This window comes from Pieris napi, chromosome 6 (genome assembly GCF_905475465.1).
Source record: "Pieris napi chromosome 6, ilPieNapi1.2, whole genome shotgun sequence".
NCBI classification, from domain to species: domain Eukaryota; kingdom Metazoa; phylum Arthropoda; class Insecta; order Lepidoptera; family Pieridae; genus Pieris; species Pieris napi.
This window is the reverse complement of record NC_062239.1, coordinates 315,299-327,778: the sequence shown is the minus strand read 5'-3', so window position 1 is coordinate 327,778 and position 12,480 is coordinate 315,299. Positions and strand designations below refer to the sequence as shown.

Sequence of the window (12,480 nt, the reverse complement as noted above, 5' to 3'; positions counted from 1 at the left end):
ATTAGAAATATACTTAAAACGTATCTGTTATAAATGTGTATAATGAACTTTTCATAGACAAAAAACAACGAAACGAAATCATAAATTTCAATAACATTCTGGATGGACTACTACAGATTGGTTATTACTATTTTACTAGTTTAGATAGAACGGGATAAATATAGAAAAGACCCATCCGGGCGAAGGCCTCTTCTAGTTTCCTATATATTTTGTCCCTGTCAATAATTTTCAGCGGTATCCATCTCTTCGATATACCTACTATTGAAATTTTGGTTTAGTGACCAAAATTTTTACTTTAGTTATCAAAATAATTTTATAAAATTGAAGTAAAATTGTTACGAAAGGCTAAGCTTATTCAATAACAGGTATATCCTGTATATAAAAAAATCCAGGTCTATATTTATTAGCTATGCGTCCACCAGATACCCTACCAAATGGGTATCTTGATATCTGACATGACTGAATTTGTTTAAAAGGTAAGCTTTAAGCTAAAACCGCCTTGTGTCGGCATATTGACACGCGCGCGATGGAATCGCTTTCCTTGTTTACGTGCGTTCGCGTGGAATGCACTTTATGTGCATTATCTGATTTTATATACGCATCATGGAAATAATACATCAGTGCTTTGTCAAAAACGTATTGTTTATTTTCACGTTTGTTCAGAGCAGTTTTGGCCTAGTGTCTTAAGCGTGCGACTCTCATCGCTGAGGTCGTAGGATCGATGCCCGGCTGTGCACTAATGGACTTTATTTCTATGTACGCATTTAACATTCGCTTGAATGCTGAAGGAAAACATGGGGAGGTAACTTGCCTTAGACCCTAAAACTCGACGGCGTGTAGCACAGGAGGCTGATCACCTACTTGCCTATTAGATTGAAAAAAGATCATGAAACAGATACAGAAATCTGAGGCCCAGACCTAAAAAGGTTGTAGCGCCACTGATTTATTTTTATTTAACTTTTGTTCGGTATAAACCCGATTGAATTCTCGATTTAGCCTTTTTCATTTGCATATACCTAATATGTGCAACCAGCCCACACACGTACATATCATATAATCTATAATTCCATTAGTAAATAGTTTTGGTTACGCAAAAGAACTAGTTCAGCAATATTCATATTTTGTGCTAATCTTGTAAGCGGTCATCAAGACGTCATTCATGTCCGCTCAAGAATATTATAATTAATGTAAACCCACTATTATGACACTTTTGCAAGGTTTCTGTAAGGAAATAATACGTGTCGTTAAATTTTATTGGATTTTGGTTATAGGTGTTATGTTTCTATTCGACAGACGAGGATGTTATGAAGAATTGGATTGGTTTGTGGATTTAAGCTTTTTACCTGAGCTTTATTTGAGTTTTTCTGATCCAAATAAAAGGGCCTGCTGTGAAATTATGATTTGTCTGAGACCGTTTTTGACTTACACGATACGATCCACGGTTTCACTAGAAAGAGCTCATTCCCGCCGCGTAAAGTAAATGTATGTGTACCCAAAAGGCAATTCTTAATATAAACAAAAAAGAAAGACTTGGAGCAAAAAACCTTGTTTTATGACTATTTTTGCTGTAACGACAATCGATATTCATACACTTGTATAATTACAATAGTAAAACTTTTGTATAAATAAATTCAAAGCTCACTCATATACATAAATATGCCCTAATCATAGCTGACTGTTAACCGAGCAAAAAGATTCCATTGACGTATATAATAATTACGAAGCATTAAATAATAGGATGTGTGACCCTTTGACCCAAATGCAATTAGCTGAATAATCAACAGGCATAGCAAATGATGCGCCTCTGATATCAACGTGAGACCGGCACTCACAAGGCTGTACTGATCATTTGTATTTTCACACTTGTTGAGATATTAGGTCAGACGGTCAGCAGTAATAGGGCATAACATTATTAATTCCTCTAGACCTCATTAATTTAAGACCGTTACTGCAATTAAGGTAGAATTTTAAATATATCGTTGAATTCTTATCGGTTTAAGAGATAAAATACTTTTCAATTTGTTTTCCTTTTTGGCAGCCAAAACATTGCTTCGCTACTGTACGGTTCCTGGGTCATCGAAGTGGTTTAAATAGAGGATTTTATTTTTACTCTATATTAACCACCGCGTACAACAATAGAATATAAGCGAAATAATGAAGTGTTAATTGCTACGAAACGAATGAATGCAATGTAACAGTTGAAGAGAGTGCCTACGTATGGTACTCTCGGGGCGTAACTCTGACGATTTAGGAAGTTGCCACCGTTATATAACTAAGAAAGCCTGAGTGTGTTAAATGTACAGCCTTAGCTCGAACAGCTACTAAACTCATTAATTACTAGTAAGGTTATTTAGTGGATATGGTAGCTTGTTGTTGCATTTGGTTTTAGAAAATATTGGCCTTATTTGGCACCCTAATTAGTTAATATACATCGTGTGAGTACGGTCATAACAAGCTTTGTGCCGTGGTGGTGATAGTTTGCGACAGTTGAGCACGTGCGGTCAGGGCGACCTCTGGGCATTAGCGCCGCGCCAGTTACCCTCGTCCTGTCTTAATTACGACATTCGGACCGCTCATTATGTCGCCGGTCCGCTTTATCTGCTAACAAAATGTGCAATTAAACTGAAGACACATTATTTTTATTTACTTCACAAATATAACTAAAGAAGTTTTAAAACGAGTAGTCTTGGGTTGAACAACATGATTTAGAAGTTCCTGCACCTCATAAATATATTATATTGTAAAGTAATATTTATTTGCAGACCCCACGTGTGCCGCAGCAGAAACAGCACGCATTGCTGTCCAGGATGGACGTCGAGACCTAATTCTTTACTTTGTGTAGTCCGTAAGTTGTTATTTACAATTTAAAAACCGCCCAATTGACGTCATTAACTTTCGTTACCCTGGGAAATTCAACTGACGCCTGTTTCAGCCTTGTGCCGGCCGGATTGCGGTTCGCCCGGTTCGTGCATAGCGCCGAACATGTGCCGGTGTCCTGGAGGCCTCGAGGCGCCATCTTGTGGCGCAGGCGGAGCGCTTTACTCCTACCCACGTAATATGTCAAAATTGTTATACTTTATCTTAGGAAACTATATTTAACATGTTATAGTAAACGCAGTGAGTTTGCTCTCGGCGCCACAATAACTTTACGCTTATTAGGATTTTAATTAAAATAAAATGGGAACTTGTTGACCGTGGTTATAAACTATTGAGACAATTCCAGCACGACCACGCGGTGGCTGCCGTCGTATCTGCATGAATGGAGGAACGTGCACTAATGGAACATGCGCTTGCGCACCCGGCTGGTCCGGGGAATTTTGTACTGAACGTGAGTCACATATCTTTTAAATTGTTGTACATGTTTTTCAAGTCGAAATAAATTATGACACATTAATTCTTATGGTTCTTTGTATATTTTTTAAATAATTTTATGGATTTTTGAGTTTAACTCTTTGTGTAATACTTGATGATTTAAAGACTACCATAGCAGTTGTTATTTCCACCCTTGTAAGAGAAGTAATGAATTTCAGCAATATGTCGGGAGCCATGCCTCCACGGTGGGCGATGTATAGCCCCAGACCGTTGTGTTTGCTTCCACGGCCTATCTGGAACACGCTGCGAAATCGATCGACGAACAGGTAGATCATTGTTTTGCTCTTGAAACCCCATAAGGTGACCAACTATTTTTTGTTCAAAAAGTTCAGTTTGCAAGTATTTCATAGTGGAAAAAAAAGAAGAAAAACCGATAAAAACTTTATTTTCTTTTAAAAACATATTTTTTTTCGGAGTGGATTTTTTTGCTGAATGAATGTTTGTCTAATAATGTAGCCACATCCGAATAACTTTCATTTTGCACATTAAATTTGACTGTTAGACGGCAGATAATGTTTTTACAGAAAGTTGCGCCTTCTCACTGCTCCAATACGGGCCATAGTCTGTATACGGAATTATTTAAAAGTGCAGTAAAATTCATATTTATTCAGATATAAGGCGCCGATTAAATTAGGCAGACAAGACATGTAGGGTACGTGCAGCCATTTCTCATTCACACAACCTATTTACTAATTAATCTAATTCAGCTCAGTCTAAATTTCAGCGAAAAATTATAGCCATTATCAACGGTTTAGTAATTAAAAGATTGATCCTAATTTTTGCGCATTCGGCATTGGCCTGTGCACAGTAGTTTCAGTGTTTACAGTTTCACACGATCCCGATCAAAATGATGTCATCTGACTGACGCATTTCGCTACATTTGAGGATATCTAAATTTGTTTGTTTATGCAGTGATTAACTCTTTTACTGATGAATATACTAGTATCAAAACATTAAGCTACCTAATATTGACTATTGTTACATACTTATGTAAAAGTAATGTTAATGTAGTGGAGCAAGGTAGGTGCCGCTCTTCCTCTTTTTTTATGATCATCATCATCATCGTAGGGCCGTGCTATACGGACACACGTGGCGCGCTGTGCACGGGCGCGTTGGAGGGCGTGGTGTGCACCAAGCAGCTGTGCTGTGCCACCGTGGGCGTGGCCTGGGGCCATCCCTGCGAACGCTGCGGGGACCTCGACTGCCCCACGGGACACCTGCGGAATCTGGCCACCAAGGAGTGCCAGGCTAGTCTCATGAATTTACTCGACAAACCAAGTCTAGCGCGGCCTCTTCGATGCTCATAATACCGTTAATGATCAGGACATCGACGAGTGCGCGGCGGTGCCCGGGCTGTGCGAGGGCGGCAAGTGCATCAACTCCGTCGGCTCCTTCGCGTGCGAGTGTCCTCCGGGCCAGCGGAGGCATCGCGTCACCAACAACTGCGAGGATGTCGACGAGTGCGAGGACCCCGATATTTGTCCGGTCTGTCGCCATTCGTCGGTTTTAATCAGTTTTTCGACCGTTTAAACAATTAAAAATTAACTCTATACCGCTCTCTTACAGAATGGAAAATGTGTTAACACGGAAGGTGACTACTACTGCCTGTGCAATCCTCACTTCATTCCGAGTCCCGATAAGAAGTTTTGTATCGGTGAGCGATACTGAAATGGTTTTATCCATTATTTAAACATATCAAGTGCCTAAAAGAAATTTCACCTTTGCAGACGGTCGCGTGGGCAACTGCTTCACGTATCTGGGCGAGACGGGCGAGTGCGGAGACCGTCTGCCCATGTCTCTGTCCAACAGAGACTGCTGCTGCGGATACAACATGGGCAGGGCCTGGGGCGACCTCTGCGCGCCTTGCCCGCCGCGGGGATCAGGTGAGTCGTCCGTTCCGGACCGGGCGACCGGCTATCGCCCCGTCGATCCGTCGCGGTGTGCTCAACTAAGCGTTAATTTGCAGTGGAGTGGACGCACCTGTGCGGCGGAGGCGCGGTCCCTCCCGACTGGAGACGCAACGACACGACTATGGGCTTCGGGGACGGAAGCGACGTCCCTCACCCCATCGCCAAGATCAACGAGTGCATGCTCAGGAACGGCATCTGCGGCCTCGGCGACTGCATCGACAAGGATGTCGGGTGAGTTCCGGTCGCGATATATGCACGTCATCCGACATCCTTCTCGACACCAACTGATCTGCGAAGCGTAAAAGTTTATAACGTTAACGATCATCTAACGTCACCCAGGTACTCCTGCTCGTGCTGGGAGGGCGCAGAGAGCACGCTACAAGACGGCAACCCCACGTGCATCGACATCGACGAGTGCGCCCTCGAGTACTGCAAGGGCGGCTCCTGCGTCAACACGCCCGGCAGCTTCACCTGCAGGTATGGGCTCACGCTCCCTCGTGGCGCTTTCGATTCATTATTTATTAATAACTTTCATGATCTTTTAGATGCCCGCCCGGTTTTGATCCCGTAGAAAATGGCCAGCGATGCAGTGACAAAAACGAATGTGAAATGACGAACGGAGGGATGTGCACTAACGGCGTTTGCACGAACGTAGACGGCGGGTGAGAATTAAACATAAATTATCTTTATTTTATTATAAAATTCTCGTGTCACAATGTTCGTTCCCAAACCTCCTTTCCTCCGAAACGGCTCGACCGATTCTGATGAAAATTTTTATGCATATTAAGTAAGTCTGAGAATCGGCTACTATCTATCTTTCAAATCCCTAAGTGATAAGGGGTGTCTACCCCAGAAACATTTTTTTTGTAAATTTTTTAGATACATTTGAATTTTTTTATATATGTTTAAGCCTAAATTTTCACCCCTCTACGATCAACCCTTATTTTTTATTTGTAAATAAATATAGTACTAAGTGCAAGCTTCGAATTTACTGCGAGTGCTTTTTTATTATTTATTCCTTGAACTCTGAGAATATAAATAAAAAATATTCCGTTAAAGTGAACATTCTCTATGGGCATGGCATAGAAAAAGGTTCCATGTATAGCTACTTAAAGGAAGTTTGCGGGGGCAGCTAGTAAATACATAATTTGCTTGGTTGTTATGAATGACTTTTCTGCTTCGCAGCTACGAGTGCACCTGCAACCCGGGCTACGAGTCGACGGAGACGGGTCACGCGTGTCGCGACGTCGACGAGTGCGCCGACAACCCGCGAGTGTGTCGTCGGGGACGCTGTCGGAACACGCCCGGCGGATACGAGTGCGTCTGCGAGCCGGGCTTCGCGAGATCCGCCGCCGGGTACTGCGCCGACGTCGACGAGTGCGCCGACCGGTCGCTGTGCCAGGTAATGGAGACTTTCTTTCGGACGTTCTCCCTGAGACCGTTCGCCTTCGACGTGTCCGCTGAACTCGACGTCCCGCCCGCAGGGAGGTCGCTGCGTCAACGGCGAGGGTTCGTTCCAATGCGTGTGCGAGGCGGGCTACCGGCCGACGCCCGACCGAGCCGCCTGCGTGGACGTGGACGAGTGTTCCGAGCTCCGGGTGTGTCGGAACGGGAAGTGCCACAACTCGCCCGGCTCCTTCCGCTGCGAGTGCCTGCCCGGGTTCACGCTCAGCAACGACGGACGCACATGCCTAGGTAACGTCCCCGACTACGCTTTCCCCGTCGGTCTGACGTATCGGTTGTGTCTCCTCGTTAATCGAATGACGTGCGATTCCAGATGAGGTCCAAGACCTGTGCTACGAGAAATACGAAGACGGCCAATGCACCGGACCCGGAACCACGCCCGTCACTCGCTCGCAGTGCTGTTGCAGTGCCAGCAAAGGTTGTTGTTCAATTGAAGTGAATGCCGATATGTTGGGAAAAATGGAATAAAGCGTCGTTACAACGAGTGACTCCTACAGGTCTGCACCTGGGCTGGGGCGTATCCTGCAAGGCCTGTCCCCCTCGCGGTAGCCAGGACTACGAGATTCTATGTCCCGAGGGCTCCAGCAAGGACAACGCCGGCACGGACATCAACGAGTGCACCATGATCCCCGGCGTCTGCCCCCACGGAACCTGCGAGAACCTGGAGCCCGGATACAAGTGCATCTGCGACCCCGGATACCATCCCGACAAGGATGGCATCTGCCGAGACGTCGACGAGTGCGACATGCACCAGTCGGTCAGTACATCATCGGTCAGGACATCTATTTGCTCCAGTTCAAACAATTTGTATGACAATACTTAGCGATTAAAAATAGTGGCGGAAAGTTTCTTGCCAGTTCTTCTTAACCGCTCTACGCCCTTGACTTGCGAACTGGTAGTAAATGTAAATTTACGATTAATTTAACTTGACGATTCAAAAGTGTACTTGGTTACCCACTTGAATAAATATATTTTGAGTTTGAGTTTATCTATCTCCGTTTTATTCGAAGAAACGCTTGCTCCGCAGTACTGCACGGGCGGGCAGTGCCGAAACACGTTGGGCAGCTTCGCGTGCGTGTGCCCGAGCGGCACTCGCTACGAGCCCGACGAGCAACTCTGCCGAGACATCGACGAGTGCGAGGGTGAGCCCCCGTCGGACCTTCCCCAGCGCGGGGACATCCCGCCCCGCGCCCTCCCCGCAGGTTACTCTCCGCCCGCCGAATCTCGCCCCGCGCCCCACGCCTAACACGCGGACATCTAACCGAGCATGACCATGAACGAGGCCGGGGCCATCTCGGGTCGTCGACTTCCGTTTTGGGCATCTCACCCGGGCATGAAGGGATCGACGGCATCGGCTTGAATCGGCATTCTCATTCAAACGTCTAGTTGAGAATGAAGCTATGACTCATTTGCACGCTATCATCAGATTCAGGGCACCGCTTCATCAGACGACTACATTCACAGTAATTTGGCAATTTGTGTTAGACGAGAGTGGTTATTATTATCGAAACCTTACAGAACAATCGAACCCCTGCGACAACGGACGGTGCATCAACACTCACGGCAGCTACGAGTGCGAGTGCGAACACGGCTTCGTCCTGGATGCGACTGCGCAGCACTGTCTCGGTATGTCACGCGAAGTCTCGCGTAGAGATTTTGATAGTCTTCGGTTGTTAAAATTGATGCGAACGCAATGCAGACAACCGTCGCGGGTCCTGTTGGCGCCGCGTCGTGGACGGGCAGTGCGAGGGCGCCGCCCCCGCGCCCCTTCTCAGGCAGGAGTGCTGCTGCAGCGTAGGACTGGCCTGGGGCTCCCCGTGCGAGCCCTGCGAGCCCGACGACTGCCCGTGCCCCAAGGGATTCGCCAAGGTCAGCCGTCGAGATATTGCGATACGGAGCGATAGTGAGGCTCCGATATTTAAGATTGAAACTGTGCAGCTGGACGGCGTGAACTGTCGCGACGTGGACGAGTGTATGCTGGACCCCGACCTGTGCGCCGGCGGCCGGTGCGTCAACACGGACGGCTCCTACCGCTGCGAGTGCCCCGCCGGCCTCGCTCTCGACGCCTCGGGTGAGACAGAGTTCAAAATAAAATATATGTTCATTTCACTACGTGATTACAATTATGCTCTGGAACTCGTCAGGCAACCGATGCGTGGACACGCGCCGCGAGATGTGCTACACGGACTGGGTCGGGGGACGTTGCTCGGGACCGCTTCGCCTGGAAGTGCACCGAGCCGTGTGCTGCTGCTCTTCGCTGGGCAAGGCCTGGGGAGACTCGCGCTGCGAGCCTTGTCCCAAGAAAGGTGAGTTTCGTGGCGAACTTGATTTATTTATTGAAGTTCACATCTTACATAATGCTATATCTCCAGTATATGTTTCAAGATATCTTTTCAACAACATATGTATATATTATGTTTACCTTTATTGTTACAAAAATTAAAAAAAAATTGAGATATAAACGATAATTTTCTCTCAATTCACAAATCACCCAAGTCACGAATCTCCTGAACCTCCTTCAATGGTGCGCCGTCAAGCTCATACACAGTAACTAGCCGTTTTTCTCTCACGTGTATTTAACGAAAGCACTCGTTTATACTGAGGATCATACCCTTGATTCCACTAACCTGTATTTCAAGGAACGGACGCGCATCGCAACCTCTGCATAGCCGACGCGAGCGGCCCTCCGAACGTCTGGACCGGGCCCGGCGGGCCGGGCGCGCCCAACGGGACCGATATCTGGAGCCAAACCGGAGACGGAAACGGAGACGGTTTCGGCACGGGCTGGGACGACGGGCACGCCAACGAGTGGGGCAACGGAACCGGGGACGGCTGGGGACCGGGCAGGCCCGGAGTCACGCCGAGTCAGATGGAGATCAACGAGTGCGCGGCCTTCCCCGGCCTCTGCGGGCACGGCAGGTGCCGGAACATGGTCGGTACCTTCACTTGCGACTGCTTCCCGGGCTACGAACAGGTGAGAATAATAAACACAGGACACGGCGTTAAGTGGTGAGGCCGCTTTCTTGTCGTTTCTTTGAACATTCTTATTAAGACTGCGTTTCGAGTTAGTAATGCGAAATTGCAGGATTCGAAAAACCACACTTGCGTGGACGTGAACGAGTGCGAGATCGTGGAAAACGTGTGCGGGGCGGGAGAGTGTCGCAACTCCGAGGGCGGCTTCAGCTGCGTCTGCCGCGACGGATACCGCACCGACGACCTCTCCAAAGTCTGCGTCGGTGAGTGACATGAACAAAATCTAATAACCACTCGCGCGATGAAATTAAAAATGAATCCTTTAGTCCATTGAAATGTTACATTTGCTGAACATTTCTTAGAGGACGCAATTTTATTTATGGGGCATGTAGTATGTAGGGGGTCAATAAAAGCTTAAACCCAAGTTTGTGGGGTTGGCGCCTTTGTCCCCCGGCCGCCATCTTGGAAAAAGGGGTGAAAACACGTTTTTGGCTATATCTCCTAAACTATCCATCGTACAAAAAATTGAAATAACATATTTTGTAGCAAATCGCTTTGCCTATGACTGTGACTGCGACTTTTTATCATAAAGCCAAAATACAAAAGTTATAAAAAAAAAAAAGGGTGCGTGTACTTATGTACGCGCGTAAGAAGTTATACTTCTTTGGCATTATCAAAAATAGTTTTTGATTGCATGCAAATAATTAATTACAATTAAATAATCAAAGACTGGAAAAGGAGTCATTAAAGTCAATAAAGTTCAGTTTACATTTGAAAAATTAATTAAATAAATATTTATTATTATTCTCTTACATTAAACAAATAAAACACTATTTATCTTTAAAACATTTTTATTTCATTATACTATTTATTTTTAAGTGACTCTAATGTCTTCATCAGAATTTCGGTTTGTAATTTTAAATTAATCATTACTTGGTTGTGCATCTACGAGGCTTCTCCAAAACTAAAACTACTACTTGCTTCTGCAACAAATAAGAGAATATTAATTTAAGCTCTGTCCATGCAAAACTTAAATTTTTTTATAATTCATATTATAAAAATTTTAACACATTTATATAATTATAATAATATAATTTGTAGCACATGCTACAGACCTGGATAGCAACTTTATTTTATTCTATTTAGAGATAGAGATAATTTAAATATAATACCGGTGTCTTCCTTGTAGGTTTCTTTGGAGTTGTTTGGGGATTCTTGTTGTTCAGTTCGACATGATTTTCTTTAACCTTTCTTTAATCCTACAAAATAATGAAATTGTTAAGTTATGTTGTCACTGTTGTGCACACCTTTGTTTGGCTTTTTTAGTATTCAAGTTATGTCAAAACTGATTTATTACCTTGTCATTGTTAGCTTTATTTGCTTTTGGGATATCAATTGTTTCCAAAATGATTTTATTTGTAATATCCTGAAATATAAAAATAACATCTATTAATTTAAGTATCATGGTGAGTTGTTCGCACTCAGGTATTAAGGTGTATTATACCCACTGTCCATTATAAGTGGGAATGGGCTCACTTCTGGCTGGACAGAGTTTCGGTACTACAAGTGCAACATGGATGTTTTGAGGTATTACAATATCTCTAACTACCCTGTAGGGGAATAAAGTACTGTTGTGAGCATATGCCTATGCTTGAAAGGTTGAACCTTGAACATCACCATACATCATATTTATAATTAACATTCCTACCTCGACACCATCACAATCAAATTCATTGAAATCTACTTCAAACCGTTGCGGTATCATCTCTGCCATATCCATTGTGTCTGGAGAAGGTGATGGTGGCTTTGTTCCACTTCCAGTTTTTGATGTTTCACGGCGATAAGATGACAACTCTTTTTTTGTATTCAATTTAGTGCACTTCCACTGATTCATCAATTGTTTTTTGTCTCTTGTCCTTATATTTGCTAGATTAAATCTGAAAAATTACATGTTTTGATTAAATAATGTGGTCATTTTTTTGAGATGCAGGTACTTATTAAAATGTTTATTGTCGTAGAATATTTCTAAAAAGTTGCTGTAACAAACGCAATAAACAAAAGCAATGAATAATGGTTCATGTTTCAGTTTTAATCAACAATAATACTCGATAATACATACGGATAGTTAACCTCAATTGTATTGAAGCACTCAGGAAGGTTGGCACAGTTTTTTCACAAATATTTTATCATATTAATTAGTATTGATTTAGATATTCAATTTAAATCACTTCTGATTATAATTCAGACGCACATATAAAATTCGCACTTGTATAATGAAAATAACTAGGTATATAATCTTTAATTTTAAATAATAATTAAAACTCCTATATTTGTTTAAAAGGTAAATGTCATTGTCAGATGTCATGGTCATTCAAAATTCTTGTTAAGCTGCTAAGCTAAGAAATAGAATATGCGTGAAGTTAGCTTCACGCATATTCTACTTCTTTTTACTTGTAGATTGTCTTATTCCCATCTCGCTCGCGCACGCTATATCACACTCCCAATTTTGTGTCACAGGTGCGCGCGCATCGTAAAATTTCACTCTCATCAATTTTTCTTAACGCGCCTAAAGAAGTACAACTTCAATAACTTGAAAAATTATCCTTTTTTGCTTAATAACTTTTTTCTTTTTTATCAAAAAATTATGTCAGAACAATTTTGTACAGGATCTCTTTCTGAAGATTTTACTCTGTAATTTTTTAAATTTCTTTAATTGGAAACGCTGTTACAGCGCTCCAAAGTTGACCGGGTTCGTGACAAC

General features: G+C 43.7%; 1 protein-coding gene across 3 annotated transcripts in view; it reads left to right on the top strand.

The window, feature by feature from the left end:
• Positions 1–12,480, top strand: part of LOC125050205 (fibrillin-2-like) — a 44,519-nt gene that overhangs the window by 20,603 nt on the left and 11,436 nt on the right. For 2 of the 3 annotated variants that reach the window (XM_047649892.1, XM_047649891.1), the window contains exons 3-24: positions 2,763–2,845; positions 2,933–3,052; positions 3,224–3,328; positions 3,531–3,638; positions 4,441–4,619; positions 4,696–4,857; positions 4,939–5,026; positions 5,100–5,255; positions 5,339–5,513; positions 5,622–5,759; positions 5,828–5,944; positions 6,468–6,684; positions 6,767–6,977; positions 7,060–7,164; positions 7,244–7,503; positions 7,774–7,948; positions 8,265–8,372; positions 8,446–8,615; positions 8,685–8,817; positions 8,891–9,052; positions 9,386–9,720; positions 9,832–9,982. In XM_047649892.1, coding sequence (XP_047505848.1) covers positions 2,763–2,845; positions 2,933–3,052; positions 3,224–3,328; positions 3,531–3,638; positions 4,441–4,619; positions 4,696–4,857; positions 4,939–5,026; positions 5,100–5,255; positions 5,339–5,513; positions 5,622–5,759; positions 5,828–5,944; positions 6,468–6,684; positions 6,767–6,977; positions 7,060–7,164; positions 7,244–7,503; positions 7,774–7,948; positions 8,265–8,372; positions 8,446–8,615; positions 8,685–8,817; positions 8,891–9,052; positions 9,386–9,720; positions 9,832–9,982 — 3,458 coding nt within the window. The remainder of the gene's footprint in view (positions 1–2,762; positions 2,846–2,932; positions 3,053–3,223; positions 3,329–3,530; positions 3,639–4,440; positions 4,620–4,695; positions 4,858–4,938; positions 5,027–5,099; positions 5,256–5,338; positions 5,514–5,621; positions 5,760–5,827; positions 5,945–6,467; positions 6,685–6,766; positions 6,978–7,059; positions 7,165–7,243; positions 7,504–7,773; positions 7,949–8,264; positions 8,373–8,445; positions 8,616–8,684; positions 8,818–8,890; positions 9,053–9,385; positions 9,721–9,831; positions 9,983–12,480) is intronic. The other variant, XM_047649893.1, reaches the window with a different exon arrangement.